General features: G+C 42.5%; 1 protein-coding gene across 1 annotated transcript in view; it reads right to left on the reverse strand.

Annotated features, from left to right (window-relative positions):
- OBSCN (obscurin, cytoskeletal calmodulin and titin-interacting RhoGEF) overlaps positions 1-21,154 on the reverse strand; it is a 184,233-nt gene that overhangs the window by 116,170 nt on the left and 46,909 nt on the right. The window contains exons 20-34 of the mRNA XM_056336858.1: positions 17,688-17,954; positions 17,212-17,324; positions 16,301-16,454; positions 14,737-14,898; positions 14,138-14,242; positions 13,201-13,467; positions 12,313-12,582; positions 11,215-11,481; positions 9,710-9,976; positions 6,952-7,218; positions 5,782-6,051; positions 4,707-4,973; positions 3,683-3,949; positions 1,826-2,098; positions 95-361 (exon numbers count right to left, since the gene is read on the reverse strand). Of these exons, the coding sequence (XP_056192833.1) occupies positions 95-361; positions 1,826-2,098; positions 3,683-3,949; positions 4,707-4,973; positions 5,782-6,051; positions 6,952-7,218; positions 9,710-9,976; positions 11,215-11,481; positions 12,313-12,582; positions 13,201-13,467; positions 14,138-14,242; positions 14,737-14,898; positions 16,301-16,454; positions 17,212-17,324; positions 17,688-17,954 (3,483 nt within the window). The remainder of the gene's footprint in view (positions 1-94; positions 362-1,825; positions 2,099-3,682; positions 3,950-4,706; positions 4,974-5,781; positions 6,052-6,951; positions 7,219-9,709; positions 9,977-11,214; positions 11,482-12,312; positions 12,583-13,200; positions 13,468-14,137; positions 14,243-14,736; positions 14,899-16,300; positions 16,455-17,211; positions 17,325-17,687; positions 17,955-21,154) is intronic.

The following is a 21,154-nucleotide window of genomic DNA, read 5'->3' on the forward strand; positions in this document are numbered from 1 at the left end:
TATAGTTCCACATTTTTATCATTTCAGTTTATTACTCTGACCTTGGTGTTAGATGACGAGTTAGGACCCAAACCATCACTCCAAATGTTCTTACCCTTGACAGTAATAACCGCACTACTTTTAGCTGCTCCAGCCTCACACTCATATCTGCCACTGTCCTTTTCTTCTGCCCTGTGAATGACAAGCTTGGCTTCAAATCCCGACCGGCTGATGTTATACTTGGAAGAATTCCTAAGGCTCTTCCCATCTTTGCACCACTTTACAGCGCTGTCTGATTTGGAGGTTTCACAGTGAAGGATCACATCCTCTCCCTCAGTGACTTCAGTATCAACCAGCTCCTTTGTGAAGATGCAGGGCTTCTCTAGAATCACATAAAAACCATCTGAGATCTTTCAGAAGAGGTGTGGATTTTCAGATCACAAGTAATCTGTGAGATTTACATCCAAGACTACCTGTATCAAAACTACAGGTCAAGGTTAGTGACAAATAATTTTGTGTTCATGACTATAAAGCCCTTGGGAAGGCACCAGTCATACCATAAAGTGTTGTTAGTAAATACCTAATGCCATCTGGGAGAAACAGAGCAGACAACATGCCTGTTGAAGACCATAAGTAAGATCTCTCTCACATCTCTCCAAATAGGAACAAGATAGAGGCACGATTTTCCTAAGCCGTTTTCCCCATGAGCTGATTAGTTTGAACCTTCTAACTGAATGTGGAAAAGCTAAATCTGCACGAAGTGAGGCACATTACAGGTTTTTCAAAGCCAGTCACCTAAAGCAGGTCTCATCTCATCAGTATGAGTCCTCTAAAAACCAGGCAGATAGCTCAGATAGGTCACATAAGGTGTCTCTATAGCCGCTGGAAGATGACACCTCCAAAGACCAAATATTCACTTCCAAATCAGGCCACTAGGACAGAGAAGATGAACTGCTCTCTTAATGGTTTTTAATTCATAAAAATCCAATCAATCAGGAGACCAAACTTGGGTTTGGTAGTATAGCACCATATATTAGCACTACCAAAAGGAGTTAGCCTTTTTCGAAAAAGGACCTTTAATTTGCCTTCAGGAAAAAAAAAAAAAAAAAAGCCACCAAAATATCTGTTTGCATTTTGTAGCATGGCAAAATTTGGGTAAATTTTGAAAAAAAAAAAAAAGTTTCACAGGAAATGTGGCAATTCTGCAAAGAATGAGAATATGATCTGACACAGTGGAGACCGTATTTTATTTCTGTGGGCCATAACAACTATTTATGTTTCCAGTAAGAAAACACCTCTCCAACCCTGCCCTCCTGGGCTGTCTGACATGCATTTTACTCCCTCTCCATGGAAGTAGACTAACACTACAGTTTTAACTCTGTTTAACTTCTCCAGAAAAAACAATTCATTGTCAACAATGAATAGCAGAGAACACACATAACGTTGCCTATCAAACAATGAAAACTAAATCAAAAACCTATTTGTTGCACTTTGGGTTTGGTTTTGTTTTTTTTTTTTTCTCAAACTAATTGATTTCTTCTCCTTTATCATCATCCTATCAGCTCGGCTTAAGGAAAACTGGACAAGGCACCCAATGTACCATCACTGCAGTATAACATTCCCACCTAAGGTCCAATAAACGCTCTGAGAGTTATCCAGGATTACAAAGTGTTCATTCCCCAGCCCTAATGTCATAACATAGGCAATGTTATTCTTGAGCATATACACAAATACATATGGTGGGGCCAAATTTGTAGCATTTTTATTATTTTTTCACCTACCCACATTAACCCCTATTTACTTCTACACGTTCTTTCCTCTCCTGCAGTCTTTATGATTGAATTACCTTTAACAACCAAACTGGCAGATGTTTTCTTATCACCAGCTTCAAATGTAATGACCCCCGAGTCCTTCAGTGAGAGTTTTTTCAACGTTAGCAAGTGATATCCACCAGGCTGAGACTGGATCTCATTAAGTTCATTGGTATGGAGTGGGGTTTTATCCAAAAACCACTGCACTTTGCTATACTCTACAGGAGAGATTCTGCATCTGAACATGGCAGATTCTCCTTCTAACACAGTGACATCTTCCAGGTCTTCTGTTATTAGCACTTTCTGGCCTGAAAGGAACATAGATACATCAATTACTGGAATCTTCTGGTTCTAGCATGAAAATCGATATGGAAAACTCCAAGATTTCCCACGTGAGCATTTCAAGGAAGAAATATGTTCATGATACAGAAGACTGAAACGCAATTCGCCCGTTACTGAACACAAAAACCACTCAAGATGATAAGATATACAGGACACACACCAAATTAGGATGAAGACAACTTCAAAGCACCAGAACACATACAGCAAAACAAGTAGCCAGTACAATGCAAAGCCGGTGTCATAAAGGTTCTCATAATGAAACTACCTAGAAAGTCTCTTGACAGCATCATTTGGGCTGTAGATGTCACTAAGCAGATGATCCCTCCCACGAAAACCCCTCTGTTTTTCTAGAGCAAATATAACTTGCTTTCTATGGGACAGGAACACCCAGCCTCCACCTTCTTTGAGCTTGGTCCAACCTTAAACACAGTGGGTAGTGTCTGACTGCAGCTTTAGTAAAAAGAAATAAAACAACAATCCTGAAAAACTGCCTACATAGATATAGACCTAACTAAAAATAAATAAATAAGATAAGGTTATCTGTGTACATAAAGATGTACCTAATGTTGCTCCTACTTACAAAACCAGTACAGGGAATTTTTACTTTTACCTTGAGCTTTGTGACAGAGAAGTATTTTTTCACACTGAAAAATTGGTGTTAGAAACCTCAGAGTGAATTCAGGTAGCTCAGACCCTGAGGCCATAATGAGGATGAAGCACACTTCTTTGCTTCTCAAGGCTGCTCTAGCAGATGATCAGAGGTGGAGGAGTCTGACACTACCCCCTAGTCTTTAATGACTAACTATAATGATTAATAAGTGGACACCACCACTGCATCTCCACATGACTATTTCTGAATTGTTCCTCTCATTCTCTTGTTGTTTCATCAATTTTAGCTCAAGGGTTTCTCCCAGTCAGGGCATCAGTGAGGGAACTGGTGAGGCACAGTAACAACCAGACCTCACTCCTTCCCCCTGAATACTGCCCTGCTGTTAACATTGCCCACCACCGCTCATTTACTGTCCATAGCATCAAATAAAAGCTGTTGGGTTGTACTCTTCAGCTGGAGGTTGGGTTGTACCTTTCATCTCCAAGGAGCAAAAGGACATTAAGCACTTAAGGACGCCTAGACCACTCATTCACCCATCCCCTCTTAGAAAGCACTAGTAGAACGAGACATCAAGGGACATGGTGAAAAGCCTGGAGCCAGAATAATTTTTCCCTTGTCTAATAGCAGGCCCCCTGAACCATATCCATCATCTGTTCACACAGGAACACCAGCCTCTCCTCACATCAGTATTTTGAGGTTTACATCATACCCAAAGTACTCCAGGTGTAATTGCTTCAAACTGACAAATTGCTCTGCACGTCCAGCTCCACGTTGCTAGGCTTCTGTCCACATGTCCTGTGCTGCGTACGTCCATCACAAGTGAGACAGAGCCAGAAACTGGTGGATCTGGCACCCATTTGCTGAGAGATAGATCTGCCTATGCATATAGTGCTTCCTGCTGGAGAAACAGGCTGTACAACCATATCCCTCTCATGCATACCTTGCACAACTAGCTTGGCTCTGGACTGAGCATCACCAATGTCGCAAGTGTAAGTGTCACTGTCACTTTTCTCCAAGTTCTTTATGGTCAGCTGGAGGACTTGTCCCTTCTGTGTAATCTCGTATTTCTTGCTAGCCCTGAGTTCAGCTATGCCTTTCCTCCAGACCACAGAGGATGCAGCTTTCTCACTCTGGCACATAAAAACTGCAGTTCCATTTTCATCGACTTTCAGATCTGAAAGTTCCTTGACAAAATAATTCGGTTTTTCTAGAAGGGAAAAAAAAAAGAAAAAAAAAAAAAAAGAGACACACAGATTTGTAAACAAGTGCTGCACATAGAGAATGGTTTTGAATCCCCTCCACCCCATTTGTAAATAATCACAGAATACAGAATCATTGAATCAGACAATCATTTAAGTTGATAAAGGCCCTCAAGATCATGAAGTTCAAAGTCCACCACTAAAACCATGTTCCTAACTGCCACATGTACACATCTCTTAAATACCCCTAGGGATGGTGACTCCACCACCTCCCTGGGCAGCCTGTTCCAGTGCTTGACCACCTTTTCAGGGAAGAAAGTTTTCCTCATATCCAGTCTAAACCTCCCCTGGCACAACTTGAGGCTGTTTCTTCTCATCCTATCAGATGGAATGGGTCTAAGAAGATCACCAGGTCCACCTCTTGTCCCAGGACATATCAGGTAAGATATTTCCAGGAAAGTTTAATGGCATCGTACAGGTACTGGTGAGGTCTCATCTTGCAGACCACATACAGTTTTGATCACCCATGTTCAAAAAAGACTAATTCAATTTGCCAGTTATGATTGGCTCATTACATAGCACATTGATTTTTCAGTATCTACTAGGTGGATTTTCAGGTTTTTTTAAAAAGGCTTTTAATCCACAATGTTTTTTGAAAACTAAAAATTGATCCTGTTTAGGGAGATGAGAAGAACATTTCCCACAGATTGTAGATATTTACCCCAACTTCTGTACACACCAGCCCCTATGCATGCTTCAACTGACCTTGCACTGTGATCCTTGCTTTCGTTTTAGAGACCTCCGTCTCACAGGTGTATTCCCCACTGTCCTTGACCGTAGAATCATGGATGATCAGTATGGCCCGTGTTCCCTCTTGGTGCAAGTCGTATTTCTGGCTTTTTCGGATTGCTTTGCCATCCTTGTACCACCTGATGCTCACATCAGGTTTTGACAACTCACAGCTCAGGCTGATGTCCTGCCCCGCTGCTGATGTTTTATCCTCCAGCTGTTTTATAACTTCAGTAGGTTTTTCTGAAGAAAGGGGGAACAGAAAGGGAACTTTGAATAAAAATCATGATCGCTATATGATTGGGGGTTTGCAATTAAAATATTTAGCAAGTTTTCATATTCCCCAATGAATGATTTGTAATATGTTAGGGAAGGGAGGGGGAAATAGTCTTGCTCTTTAGTACATATTAATTGGGCTCTCAGCGAATATGAATGATTGCTTACAGGAACTGAGAACTTGTCCTGATGGCATCCTTTTCAGGGGATGTCATTTTGTCATCACTGAAGTTACTGTAGGTGTGCAGTTGTGGTGGGATCTGTCTCCCTAAATAGAGACATCTGTGCCACAGAGATGTGTAGAGGCGGCACTCGCTCCAGGGCTGCTCTGCAAGCAGCAGTGATCTGCTAAGCACGGGCAAGAGACTTCAAGGAACAATTTTTTTTGTCTTAAATAGGTCTAACAGTGGATGGCAAAGTATATCTGAAAACTATTTCTTCTCTCCACTGACTACCCAGGGAGCCTTGGGTGATTATCTCTGATACATGCAGTCTGGGTAGTAATTATCTGTACAAATACACTACCGAGTGTATCATCCTGTAATTCTCAAATATGAATAAAAATGTTCAGGCTTTCACTTGTTTTTAAGGAAATATCTCAGCACTTCAAGGCTCACAGGGAAGGCTGTCATTCACTGTGATCATAACAAGAGTTTGCCTTCATAGTTTACTATGTTTACTGTTACTATGTTTACTGTTACATGTTACATAGTTTACTGACCTTATAAAAAGACACCCAAGAAATCAAACCCCAGAACCTTTCTGATCTCATTACCTTTCACAACCAAAGCAGCTTTGGAGGTTAGACCACGGGCAGTGAAAATTATTTCCCCAGCATCATCAGGAATCACACTTTTGATACTGAGTATATATTTCCGACCCATGTTAGAGGTTCTAAATCGCCCACCACTTTCCAGTTTGCTCCCATTCAGTGTCCAGTTGAAGTCATCAATGCTTTCATGGGACAAAATACACTCAAAAGTGCAATCTTCTCCCTCCTGGATTTCAGTATTCTTCAGACGTTTTGTGATGCCAATGTTCAGTTCTGGAAGACAAAAAGTAGGTTGATAAAATGAGAAAAGGCTTTTCTGATTGACATGAGTAGTAGCATTGACATCTTTAGTTCATCAGACTGGTTTATGTACCGGATTTTCAGGACACCACAGCATTCCTTACAGATGTATTTGATATGGGACGGATTTCTTAGACATTATCCACTCAGAATCACCACAAAGGTATAGAAAAGGGGAAATGTGAATCTCCCAGCTCTGCTCTGGAAGGACTGAATGAAGAACAGCTCACTTTGTGGAGAAGAGTCTAGATTCAATGAGCTAGAGTGGAGAAAAGCTATTGGATGAGAAGCCTCTGGGATGTTGTGTGAGGTTTTTCCTCCATGCTGATATGAGAAATGGGATGTTTGTATTCATTAACTTGACACCATCCTACCCCTCCTGGTGTTCAAATCAGATTCAGAATTTGTCTCATTATCAATATGAGTCTGAAAGCTATGAACAATTCTTTTTCCTTCAAATAGCCACAAGGATGAGAAGACAGGCTGAACTGCTGGGCTGTCCAACAGACAGTGTTGTCCTACTTTTGTGTTCCCACAGTGGACACTGAATTAATAGCTCAAAAATGTGAAACACAAGATGCCTGAGGCTTTTTTGGGCTTTGTTTTGGGGTGGGGGTTTTGAGAAAGTATTTGCTCTTCTGGGAGGATTTCTGCACCTTAGGGATGTTCATGAAGGAAGCATTGTCACTACATTCTTGACACGTGGTTTTTACCGAAATACTAGATATGGGTACATCAAAGAGCAACAGGGACTGTTCCGACATCATGGTGTTATGTGAGGCTTATGGAGGAACAGCTGTGAGATGTGAGCCAGTGACCCAGACCGCCCGTATTTGCAGCACCCCTTGAATGCCCATCATCTACAATACTTACCCTGAATGCTGACCTTTGACTTGGCAACATCAGTGCCAATATCACAGGTGTATAAACCTGCATCTGTCTTTTCAAGGTCATGGATAAGGAGGCACAGGGTCTTCCCAGACTGTATCTGCTCATACTTGTTACCAGAACTGAGCTTCACTCCATCCTTTTTCCAAACAGGTTTGACCTTCTCTTTGGAGACTTCACATTCCAGTTTAATCACACCCCGCTCCTCACCAAAAACATCGTCCAAGGACTTCATGAAGACAGCAGGCTTCTCTGAAGGTTAACAGGCAAAAGAGAACAACCAGGATATTTAAGTCAAGATATTTTCAGTTGCTACCAAATATTTAAAGAGAGCTTAAGTAAACCTTTGACAACGCTGCTGATACCACTGCAGAACCTGAAGTAGTCTCACACCTCGTGACTGGAATGACTTTTAGGGAAATCAGAACTTATTAGTGGGAGGATGCAGGGAAGGAGAGAGGCAGCCTGCATTGCCATGGGTGGGTGCTGATATTCATGTTGTAATCATGCTCTTTCTTTTGACTGCACACCTATGAGGTTGCAAGAACTCCTTTTTCTCCATGTTGGGGCATCTGTCAGGCACAGGAGATCCCATCACAAGGAACAGGGCTTGGAGCAGGCATGTAGGGCCCCCAGTGAAGGCCAGAGGGACAGCTTCATGCTTCTATGGAATAGCTTCTCAACAAGATAGACTAAGTTTAAGGAAGACCTTGTCTGCATCATGGAGGAACAGAAAATGTTCTCTGGGAACATCCTTCCACATTGCAGCAGTCTGCAAGTGGAAAGGGCCCAGGTTAAAGGAAAAATGTGTGAAGACAAGTAAATCGGGATGTTGGTCTTCCAAAGCCAGAGATCTGGCACTGCCTTTTCACGAAGCAGGATTCAGGCAGTAGAAGCACCAACAAAAGGGTATGTTGCACACTCTCCTCGCTCTCCTGAACATTTTTACTTTTGCCTTTTTATTGAATCCCTTTATCTAATTTAAAACATATTTGACAGAGAAGATAGTTGTAAAGGGGGAAATTTCTGACCAGATATAAAAGAAAGAAGAGGAAGTTCTTCAGGCCCTCTGAGTGGGTAGAAGAGCTGAATTATTCACATACTCTGGCAAGAACAAATTAGTCATGATCAGAAGACAAAATGCAAAGGAAATCCAAGAGATGATTCTCCAAGAGGGTATGGAGGATGTCAGACTGACTTTCTGAGAGAATGGCTCAGATCATTTCCACTCATGTTTCCAGACACATGATGGAGTTAATTTAAGATAACAAATCACTATGATTTACCTGAGCATGTATGTACAGTTGTGTCACTAAAGAAAATGTGATCTTGAAATTCTGGTAAGAGTCTTACCTCATGTTTCTAACATGTCTAAAATAATTTACACAACTTACTGTGGCTTAGCTGATCATAGACGCATAGAATGGGTTGGGTTGGAATGGGCCTTTAAAGGTCACCTCGTCCAACCCCCTGCAGGGAGAAGGGACATATTCAGCTGGATCAGGTTGCCCAGAGCCCCATCTAACCTGACCTTGAATGTTTCCAGGGATGGAGCATTGACCACCTCTCTGGGCAGCCTGAGCCAGTGTCTCACCACCCTCAGCATAAAAAATTTCTTCCTTACATCTAGTCTGAATTTATCTTCTTGTAGTTAAAAAATATGAAGTAAAAACCTTTTTTAACTTTTAAACTTAAACTTTAAAAAACCCTTTTAGTTAAAAATCCTTGTCCTATCACAGCAGCCCTGCTAAAAAGCTTGTTCCCATCTTTTCTAAGCCACCTTCAGGTACTGGAAGGTCCCTGAGCCTTCTCTTCTCCAGGATGAACAACCCCAACTTTCTCAGCCTTTTCTTGTAGGAGAGGTGCCCCAGCCCTCTGATTATTTTTGTGGCCTCCTCTGGACCCGCTCCAACAGGTCCATGTCATTCCTGTGCTGAGGACTCCAGAGCTGGACACAGTACTCCAGTAAGGGTCCCACCAAAGCAGAGCAGTCCCCTCCCGCAACCTGCTGGCCATGTTTCTTTGATGCAGCCCAGGATACAGTTGGCTTTCTGGGCGGCAGACACACACTGCCAGCTCACGTCCAGCCCTTGTCCTCAGGGTTGCTCTCAATCCCTTCATCCCCCAGCCTGTATTGATACTACGGTTGCCCTGAACCAGGCGCAGAACCTTGCACTTGGCCTTGTTGAACCTCACAAGGTTCCCATGGGCCCACTTCTCCAGCTTGTCCAGGTCCCTCTGGATGGCATCCTGCCCCTGAGGTGCATCAACTGCACTCAGCTTGGTGGTGTTGGCAAACTAAGGGTGCACAAGAACTTGTTAAACCACAGCAACTCAGTTGTGTGACTGAACTTTAAAACACATGAAGGACAGCAGCAAACTGCCTTCTCTCTTCTGATTCAGTCCAGCTCCAGAACTGGTGTACTAAAGCTGTGCCCTACCCTTGGAGGTACACTGTAGAGCTCAGGTTCCTACAGTCAAAGATCTTTAGAAGCAACAGTTTATAGACTATATACTATTGAAGAGACCTACACGTAAAGGAAGTTGTCCTTGTGACTACTCTGGTAAGTACAAGGATGATAAGGAGCTATGGAAAGTATTGGCAGAACACCAAAACCATCTTCCTTAGAAAAATCATCAGCTACAGTAGAAACTTATGCTGTCCCCAGATACACAGACATGCTAAATAATAGCTCCTTTGCATCTCTTATTTACATTCAGGAGGAATGTGATCACGACCCACCTATCACCTTCAGACGCACGCTTTCTGTCACTTTGTCTGACTTCATCGTCACTGTGCCAGCATCCTCAGGTTTGACCTGCTTCATCGTCAGCATGTAGCAATTGCCAACATTCCTGATGTCATTGAAATTGTTGGTGTAAAGGAGGATGCCGTTGAGGAACCATTCCACATCCTCGTCATCGTGGGACAGCTCGCAGGAAAAGACAGCAGAACTCTCTTCTTCAATTTCCACGTCCTGTAGGTGTTTGAGTACTTCTACATTGCGGGCTGTAGGAAACGAAGGTACACAAATACCACATAGAGATTTCATAGCGTTTAGAGTTTATTAGATGATTTAATCTGGTCTCATGTACACCATGGGTCATCACATTTCGTTTACTTGGTTCTACATTTGGTCCAACAAAAAACATCCGTTAAAAAGACTATGTTGCCTACAGCCCTCAACTTTGTATTATTTATTTTTTTTTCTTTTAGGCATAAAACAGTTGTGCTTTATTTTCTTTTTAATTTAAAAATAAATAAGTCTTTCTAAAAGGGTAATGACATTACAGTGATGCCTAAGTATCCCACAGAGCTTCAGTCCCTGTGTGCTAGTCACTGTACACACACACACTATAAATACATTGTCCCTGACTCGCTTCCAGGGAAACTGTGACACAGAGGATGAGATGAAGACAATGGTTTTGGCCACAAAAAGGAAATACAAAGAGATTATGCAACTCACACGGGTTTCGAGAGCAACAGGAATTTAATTATTTTCTTTCCCAGTCCTTGACCAGAGGTTTCTCTTTGCAGCTTCTCCACTCATGAAATGCTGTTTCTCAAGGACTAGCTAACTCAGAGGAGGGTTTGGGAGTATTAAATAATTCTGTCATTTGGATGAACCTCTGCAAGGCTAAGCTGTTGCCAAGAGCTGCTCCTTGGGACTTCTGGAAATGATTCTGTGGCTCACCTCCAAGTCTTGCTGAAAGTGACACAGTGAACATCTTTTCTTACCGTTTCACCAGACGTGAAAGACTGGCTAAAAATAGTTACATACCCGGATGAGGTAGAACATTGTTATGAATAACAAACAGATAGCAGATACAAAAGCTGACTGGTCTATGTTGGTCAGGAAATGAAAGCCACAAACAAGACCACTGGAATCAGAGGCCTGCAGCAATTTAACACAAAGGACATTTTTAGCTAGAAGTACCAGAGTTCTAGTTCCTCAGGGGAAACGGAAAATAATGTGCCTTGACATGCAAGAGGCTGAATTTCTGCCTTACCCAGATGGTGCCCTTCCACATGCATTACCTCTTTTATGGCAAGTGCTGGATTTCAGCGTCACGGAACAGCAGCACAGTGCATAACACAGTTGGTTGGCTTAAGATACTGCATTTACGTAACATTAGCAGAAGATAACTGTGGGAACCTACCTCTGCTCAGGAAGAAAAACCCAGTGTGAAATACTAAACCATAAAGACATGCAACAGGCTAGCCTCCCTGCTGCAAACCACTCGTACCTTCAACAGTCAGCGTGGCTTCGGTCTCCGCGTTTCCAGCCCTGCACTTGTACATGCCAGCATCTTCAGGCTTCACCTTCAAAATCTTGAGCTCCGCCGAATGCTGCTCCCGCTTAATTTTGTACTTCTCGGAGGGTTCAATGGGCACGTGGCCCTTGAACCATTTCACAATCTTTGGAGAAGGCCTGAAGTCGCAGGACAGGATGACTGAATGGCGCTCCAGAACGGTCTTGTCCTCCATCTTCCTGGTGATCTGTATGTGGTAATCTGCAAAGCAGGGTTGGGAAAGAAGAAAGGATCGATCTGAAGAAGTGGAAAGTTTCTAATCTGCATTTCATGCCAATTAATTTCATGTACATTGTTCTCAACTGTTATGTGAACTGCTCAGATGGTGCTACAAGTTTCTGTTACAGAGCTGATGTGCTTTGAAACTAGAATGGCATGGTGATCTACAGGGAATGTGGGTTTCTGTAAGATAAAACTGTATATTAACTACCAAATGTATGGTCCAGTTCTGTTAAGTGCTTACCAAATTACTCTCTAATTGAGGTTTCTATTCAAGTAAGAGCAAATTAAAGACAAAACAAGGACTTCAGGATGTGATTGGAGATATTTACTATGAAGGCAGCAGGAGATAAAAAACCTTGAAGCTTTGTCCCATGACAAACAGGTGACAGAGTGGATTAAGTAATCAAGCTATCAAACTTGTCTAGTTCAGAAATGGGACCAAATAAACTCTCCTGGCAAATTTCATCTGTTTTGTGCTCTTCAGTGAAGTCAGGAGGAAAAAAAAAGGAAAGAAAAACCAACCCAATTTTGGCTCAATAGATTTGAATACAAGGTTTCAATACCAGACACAAAGTCATTTAATCAGATCCCTTCCTGAGGCACTGCTGTCTCATTTAGTGCATCCAGCACTGTGCCCAACAACTTCTAACTGGGAACTCAACAGATCTTCCAGCTACGCATACATATGTTTCCAAGACCCCAGCCAGTGGAGCCTGCACATTAGACAGTATTTAGGAAAAATTATTTTCCACGGACTGTGAGAGGGAGGATCTCTCATGATCCAGTTCAAGGCAGGACATACTGCATTACCTCTGACTAGCAGGTTTGCTGTGGATTTTGATTTCCCAATGGAGAACTGAATGGTGCCTGTCATATCGGCACTAGTCTTCAGTATTGTCAGCCTGTGGATGGTGCCTTCTTGCTGCATGATAATGTTTCTGCCAGCCTGTAAGATTTCCCCACGTAGAGACCATTTGGGAGGTTTCACGGATGGAATGGATATCTCACATTCAAACTTGGCTTCTTCAGGCTCAGTCACATCCTCATCACACAACTCCTTTAAAATATTAATGGATTGCTCTGGATGGAATGAGAAAGCAGGAATTTAGGAGTCATGCAAGAGCTCTTACATTGTCAACCTGCACACTCATGCCATCTTTTCTGCACTTGAATACCACACTTATTAGCTCAAAAGGCCTTCAAACATCCCTTTTTTATATAAAGCCAAACATACATGGCTGGTCACAGGTCAGACAATGAGACTGTGACACTGCCTCAGGAGAGTCCAGATCTGATTCCCAGTCCTATTTCTAATGCCAGCTTCCTATTCTGATATCAAACACTTGGCACTATAAAATGGTGCACTGAAACACCGATGTTGATAATAGGACAAGTTATTGCAACTTTTTCTCTGAACAACAAACTTTCTCCAGTATATCTGATAAACTTCTCTGAAACAGGAATTTCACCACTTTCCTTAGGAGAACATATTATATATTAATTTTCCAGGATCTTCCTGCCCTTACAGTCCTAAGAGGATTCAATATCAATGGACTTCAGAATAAATCAATATTGAATTAAAGTACTTTTTAAGTGGTATTGTGTTTTCAAAGTAAATGACAACAGCTTTTTGAATCACCCAGTCTTCCTTCCAGTGCATCCTGGGGGGGGGCGGGGCAGGGGGGAATGGTTTATTACCTTCAACAAAGAAATTAGCACTGCTTTTGTCATCAAAGGCATCACAAGTGTATGTGTCCTCATCTTCATAATCTGCATCGTTGATGATGAGTTTCCGATAGACACCATCACTCACAATTTCGTATTTCGCACTAGGGTGAATTTCAACATCCTTTTTATACCATTTAACTTCAGCATTGGCACGAGACACCTGGCACTCCAGGAACCCCCGATGTTTTTCAAGAGCAATCTTATCTCTCAAAGGCTTCACAATTTTTACAGGCAGCTCTAAAAGGAGTAAAAAAAAGATGGAATAATCAGTATAGTTTCCATGAAAGATGCCAATTAAAAACTAACAATATTTCTTTTATGTTCGGTTATTTGGATAATGACAGGCATCCCCACTATGCTAAGCACTCAGCTCTTCACTTGCTGTGCGTTAGTTAATTAAAGGAAAACCTTTTACCCATATTTTACCACTTGAATGGGTGAACTGCAGAGGTAATAGGTAATTCACTCAACATTACACAGCAGTGTTATGGCAAAGCCAGGGACTGATCTCTGATTTCCTGAGCTCCTCATCAGTGTGCTAATTCAAAAGTCTCCTTCTCTCTGGCTCTATCACACCGTTTAAGTCAAACACAAAAAAATGCTGTATTTTTTTAAACATACACCGGAAAGAGAAAATGCAGGAGAAAGTCAGGCTATAGCCTCAAAGTTCAAACATGGCTTTTAACGTCTTAGGGTACAAAACCAACCTCCTGAGAAAGTAAACTGTGTTATTTAGCAAAAGTAAATTCCCAGGCTGGTATTTAACATGCAGTAAGGTAGGCAGGAGGTTTTCTTTCCCCGAAAGCTCTTGGTGGTGTTTAACATTCTTCACATTAAGAGTGAGGGAAGTTGGTCCATTTGTAACGTAACAGAATTTGAGCAGTATCAGCATGAAAAGTATAATTACCTTTTACAGTAAGCTGAGCACGAGATTCTGCCTTTTCTGCTACAAATTTGATCTCTGCTGCATCTTCAACTTGGACACGCGCGTAAGTCAGCGAATAGGTCTTTCCTGAGAACAGACAAAACCAGACATAGCCCCTCTCAGCAAACAGCTTCACTCTCCAAGGCACTCTGCCAGGCACAGCATCACCCACCTGGCTTCAGGGCATCACCACCTGCTCTCATGGCAGCAAGGCCAACCATGCCCCTACGCCTATGTCCCTGTATCAAAGGACAACCTAACCTCAGCTCCTCCGAGGAATGATGGAACATGGCCCTACAGCCAACGGGAAAGTACCTGAAACAGAAGGATCCCACCCACCGTCAGATGATACAAATTCCTACCCACCGCTGCCAGCATGGGATGGTGGGATGACACCAAGTTTGTTTATTAAAGTTCCTACCATGTCTCTGTCCCAGCCTAGCTGCAGCCCCAAAACAAAAAAGAAACTCTGCTGAACCTTCTTAACTTGATTTTGGAGGTCAGACCCATCTGCCCAGTCTCCCATACCACCACCTATGCAAACCCACTCCCACTCAAGAATGAATCCTTTTTCACCCTACCGTCTTGACGCATTCTAATATTGTCGGTAGCCTTCAGCTTGTTGTCATTTTTGTACCATTGGGTTTGGACCTCATCATGTGAGATCTCACAGACGAAAGACGCGCTCTCATATTCATTCACTTCCACATCTTCTAGTGGTTTAACAATCTTGATATCTCGGGCTGTGAAATGATAGAAACAAATACTTATTTAGAGTTTCTCCATAACTGAGTGTGGTGTGTTTACCTTCTGCATACTTGCATGGAAACAAATGGGATTGTGTTTTATTCTAGATCAGCCTCCCTTCCTGAGTAGTTTCTCTCTTCAACACTGTAAATACATTTTATGTTTGAACCTACAGGTAGAATTTACCAGCTACAGTGGAGCTCACTGCAAGAGGATTTTTTGGATGCCAGAACTTCATACAGGTTTTAAAAGAAGTTAAACATATTAACGAAAGGAAATCTGCCAAGGAAAACTAAACACAAGCCTACAATGTCTTGTGTCACTATAAATCTGTCGCATTCACGTGTTTTTTCTCTGCACACTCTCCTCTCACTGCCCTGCCTGTGTGTCTGGACTCTATCAGCCACATCTTTTACCTAGGAGACACCTTTTCTTCAGAGTCCCCTGAACTCGGTATATTCCTCTTAAATTAGTGCAAAGCTGCAGAGGTAACGTCAGAACTGACCCATATTTCTGTGCTCCTGCAGCCCTTTCCTTTTGAAAGGGAAGGCCTTGATGCACCTTGGATTAGCCTGAGAGTGCAAATGCAAACCAGCCAGCTTTCAAACAACAACCCATCCAACCACAAAGTCAGGGAGAAAAGGGCAGGTTCAACAGAGCAAAGGAACAGCGCGGGTGCTCAGGGAGATACTGCTGAACAGAAGTGGCCACACGGGGACAGCATCTAGTAAGCAAAGAGCTGATCTGTCTTTTCAGATGTCCCTCTGGAAAATAACATTTGTGAGAGCACAGCAGACCTCTCAGTCCAGTAACTGCAGTTTAGCACTAGCTTATCTCCGGTGCTTCAGAGCCTGGCAACAAAACACGCCTGGTGCTGGACCAGCTGCACAGTGCAGCACACAGAGGGGAAAACGGTCTTGAGCATAAAGGAGAGGTGCAGTCAGAAATCACAACCCTTTCCTTAGCATTTGCAATACGAAAAGTAGGGCACTTCTTGAGGTCACATCCAAGACTTGTCCAGTTCCTGTTCAGGCAAAGTCCCCCTGTGACAATGGCTAAACCAAAAAGCTAAACCAAACCCCGTCAGCACCAGCCATTGAGCCCCTGCTTTGTGCCAGTCTGTCCGCTATTTGCTAACTCGCTAGTCTAGAAAGACAATTTGTATTCCAGAGAACAGAAAGCACTTATAAACGGAAAGCTCAGTTAGCACCTCTTCCAAAAATACTCCTCTAAGGACAGAGCAAGCACAGGACAGCTGTGCCAGCGCTCTCTCACTAGGAAGAGAAAGTTAACCAAAATGAATTAATTGCAAAATACTCCAACTCGCCACAAAGCATTTCTTGCTGTGTAGTCAGAAATACTGCAACACGTGTAATTTCCTACTTCAGTCAAACATACCATGAACCTTTAGGGTAGCTGATGTCTTGTCTTCAGCTGCTTCACATGTATAGGTTCCCTGGTCTTCATATTCACACTTGTGAATAATGAGGCTTCTCTTAGTTCCCTGGGAAATAATCCCAATTTTTTTACTTTGCTGGAGCTCCTTCCCATCCTAGAAGGGAAAAGGCCAAACCAAATCACCATCAAGTCTTCTACATCTGCTGTGAACAAAATGAACATTCAGACCTGTGCTTAATTCACCTGTCTCATTGGATTTCACAGAATTGTGCTTATATGCTGAAACTTAAGCACAGTGCAAAGTTTTCAAGAAGCACAAATGGCTGAAGAACAGGCGTAACTTCTGGATGACACCTCCTTGAAGGCTTAAGGCACTGTCATGGTTGGCAACAATTCATTATTTTTTTTTAATTAATTAATCTGAAGAATAGTTCTTCAGACATTACCCTGAAGAAATGCTGTTATCCCCATTTAAGGGGAGTATCAGCTGAGCCCCAAGGAAGGTACATCAAATGCCTGGCCTGATCCCCAACATGACTGTCAGGTGTAAAGGGAATTGAGATTTCATCTTAAATCACAGTACCCAGTGAGGTTATAAATCCTGGGTGACAACTGCTAGGCATGAAGTAAAGCCGCAGACCGCATTGCTGTCGGCTGCAGTGCTCACATTCTGTGTAAGAACAGAAACATTTAACTTTCAACCCTGTAAACACACCCAGCAAATAAATAACAGAAAGTGATGAAGTAAAGGAAAAGTAAAGGCAAGTAGATGAACGTAAGGACAAGAGAGCAATGCTAAGAGCTGTATACCAAAGGCTCAGACTCGCATCCCCTGGAAATGATATTAAAGGCTCTTATTCCCTTCCAGCGAAGTCAAAAATTAAAATACTGCTATCTGTTAAGTGCTGTACCTTGAACCACTTAACATCCACGTTGGGCCTGGACAGCTCACACTCAAATGTGACCTTGAGCTTCTGAGTTACATCCATGTCTACCAAAGGTTTGCTGATTCTCACAGGCAGTTCTGAAAAAAGAAGAAAAAAAAAAAAAAAAAAAAGAGAAAGTCCAGTTACTAGGGAATTAGGTCTCCAAGACCATCTGGCACACGCAATTATGAATAGGTAGAGCCTAACTTCCATGCTTAATAAAACTTATGACAACAAAATCATATTGTTTTGAGCACATTGGTATTAGTTGTTCTGTGAACAATGATGTTATAATAATCCTGTTGACATTAGAAGGATGCGTTACCGATGATGGCCTGGTGCTTAGCATCACTTGCAGTCACAAGGAAAGCTTGTTGCCTTCTTAAAAAGCTCACCCTCTGGGTCAGGACATGACACATATCCCACACCAACCAGGACCTGAGACCTCTGGGTCTGCGTACCTGTCACAGTGAGCCTCCCTGATGAATGAATGCCCTCTGCTTTGAAGGAGATGAGTCCTGCATCTTCAAGAGTCACCGAAGATAGAGTCAGTGAATGTTTCTTCCCCAGGACACCAATACTGACATTTGATGCAGGCTTCAGGCGAACACCATCCTTCTGCCAGGTGCCTTCCACATCCTCATGTGACACCTCCACCTCAAAGGTGACAGTCCCTTTCTCAGAGACTTCGAGAGGCTGAAGACCCTTCACCAACTTGATCTGCCTCACTGGAAAACAAGAAGGGCAAGTTGGAGATTGCACACCGACAGCTATGAAATACCCCGAGGACTTCCAAAATAATTATTTCCCTATTCCTCATTCAGGTACCTGCCAATTAAATGGTATCTTACAATTAAAAAGAACACCTTTGTAGGGAACAAAACCTGTCCATGACCATACTGCTAGTATGGCTGCTGTTCTTAAGGTGGATGCTTTCAGCTGGGACAAACAAGTCAAGCAAGCATTGCAGAAAAAGGGTAATGTGACCCTTTTCCTATCAAGGTCCACCACACTCGCTGTCTAGGACGGAAATAAGCTTTGGAATTGTATGCACATACAGAAGACTAGAGACATTCCTGTGCTGGGTGAGGTAGTCACCAATAACCACCAGGAAGAACCACTCAAGAAGATAACACTGTTATTTATACTGGGATCAGGCTCCCTGTGCTGTACAGGAGCAATGTTGCTGAAAATTCTTGTTCTTCAGGCATGATTCAAGAGAAAGAAAATTATCACTACAGACTAATAGAGCATAAAGGAATAAAAAATATCGTACAATTCTTCAACCAGGATAAAACCAGGGAGGGAAGGAAGTAGCAGGAAGAGGAAAAAGCTTTGAGTAAAAGGAAAGAAAAAAAACCAGCTCATGACATGGTGTGATGTACACTGGCACCTCACAGCCTGGGGGAAAAAGCATCCATGGTTTGGGTGGGTATTACCTGTTTCTATGACAAGTCATCAGTGTCCTATCAGCCAGTAAAATGGATTTAGTGTTTAAACGTGTTACATTCTTAAAAGAAATTGTCAATTAAAAACAACAAGCAAACAAAAAAAATCCTCTAAAAAGTCATGAATTGTTCACAGAAACCTTCAATTCTATGGGTTTCCTGGAATATTTTGACCTTCCTAGTGCATGTTTAGTAGAGGTAATCCACGTTCAGCCAGCATCCGAATGCAGACTTGACAGGAGTGGGCTGTGGGCTCTGTTCTGTGGTCAAGGGCTGGACCCAGCTCCTGGGCTGAGGACACCACAGCCTCCCTGAGGCTCAAACATCTCCTGATAGCACCTGTCCTTACACCACATGGGGGACAACAGGGAATAAACTATTTCTCCAAAGGTCCCACAGAGGTGTTATGAATATGCTACAGCATTACTAACAAGCCGGGCAGAAGCACAGTACGGTTCTGCCCGGGAGGGCAGCAGCAGACTCCATGCAATGCCATCTCCTTGTACCTTCCCTGCCACCCTATCGCTTGTCACACCTCACAGCAGGGTTAGAGAGCAGCACAGACACTGTAGGATCCTGTCTAATTCCTCTTTCAAAGAAACCACACTGATTCCTCTTTCATGGTCTTCTCCAAGGTCATGACCACATAAAAGGAGTTTGCCCCAAGGACAGATCTCAAACCAGACAAATAAGGGAAGTGCAGACACTTACAGGAACTTGCTCTTTGCTTCCCAAAGACAGACACCAGAAACCCTGACTTTGCTCGCTAGAGGTTGCATCAGTCCCCTATTTCTGATCTGATTTTTGTGGCCAGTCCCTATTCCCTCAGGGTACCTCATGCTCTGAACAGTGTACCTACTACTGTCTAACCTTCTTCTAGGATGTCTATTGACATACCAGCCCTTCAAACAGTGAATGGATCAAGGACCAAACTGAAGTTATTCCAAGGAGATTACAAAAGGGACTTGCAAAAACATTAACTAAATACCATAGCAAATAACTCAGTGAGTGGCCTCCTGGCTATATCCTCACCTGGTGTTGTACATAGGATGGAAAAAAAAAAACCCAACAACCAAACTTTTTCAAAAGTCTTGTCATAAAGCAGCAACAGTTGGGGAATGGTAGAACTTTACAGGATTTATTTAAATAGACAACATTTTCTGTCAAGAGATTTGAAATTTCATACTTGTGTTCCTAGTATGATTTCTGCTATAATTAATTGACCTAATTATGCTTTTCCCTGCTGAAAGCTTAGAGGTGTATTACCCATGTCATTACCCATGACTGACTTATTTAAGTCTTCCACAAATGTTTCCACCTGGTTACAACTGAAAATAGATATTCAGCCAGATATGTCATTGTTTCAAGTAGCTCAGTTGTTTTTACAATCTCCTGGCATCTTAAAATCAGAACAGATGCTTATCTTTTGATGAAGCAGCTTTTATAGTGGAGCAAATCAACAGATTTTCACATAGCTATTCCTTCTTTACACTGCTCCAAAAGCAATCTCAAACCAAACAGTACTGGTCCAGCTCAGTGGTTTTTTTTTAAAAAGTCCCTCTGAAATCCACCGCCTTAGCCTAAAGCTGAGCACCAAATAACAGTAGCTCAATTCCCCAGACTGCGAGCATTTAAAGAACTGCTGACCTCAATGTAAGCTCTAACACGTTCTATTGAAAGGAGCTTATTTGCTTAAACATAAAAAAATAGAGCATAATTTAGGCTTCTCCTTTTAGAGTCTTGCTTTTGCTGTAAAGCAGCGTGAGAGCTCGGTGCCATCTCAGCTGGAGGACTTGGAGGCAGCACACATACGGGCTAGTGAGATACTTGTATACGGTCCCTTTCTTCCAACGTCTCATAACTAACGCTTAGATGATCATATGCAGAAAGAATTCCCTGCTACAGTGAGTCGATTCCCCTTTTTTATCACGGTCTCTTCTCAGATCACCTTGAGTTTTCATCACTGCATGGAACTATCTCAATCCATCAACAGAGGAGCTACTTTCTACAGTGACACTAAGTGTAAGCGATGAGAATGCAGCTGCGTGCCTGGGAAGCACAAAGCAAAATCCTCTCTCTCCATCACAATAGGAAGTTCATGAACGAGACACAGATACACATTTATGCTTGCATGACTCACCTTGCACAACACACTCTTGACAGCTATCAGGACTACCCAGTTACCTCCTATATAAAGACTGGTCCATCATTTTTGTTTTTACTACTTGGCTGTAGCAACGTCCAGTGCCTAAAAATAGGTGTAACAATCTACAAACAACTGCTAAAAATTCTTGCTGGAAGGAATATGAATATCACCCAGAGTCTGAAAAAAATGCCTTGGGGTGCAACATGTGAAAGAGGATGGAGCAGAAAACTGCACTGTACCACACTGCATTCTTCCAGCACATTGTGACTGTGGAAATGCTGTGTTTCTTTAACTTCCATGGACCCAGTTCATCTGATTTAACTGAGATAGTAAA

This window comes from Falco biarmicus, chromosome 4 (genome assembly GCF_023638135.1).
Source record: "Falco biarmicus isolate bFalBia1 chromosome 4, bFalBia1.pri, whole genome shotgun sequence".
Classification (NCBI taxonomy): Eukaryota; Metazoa; Chordata; class Aves; order Falconiformes; family Falconidae; genus Falco; species Falco biarmicus.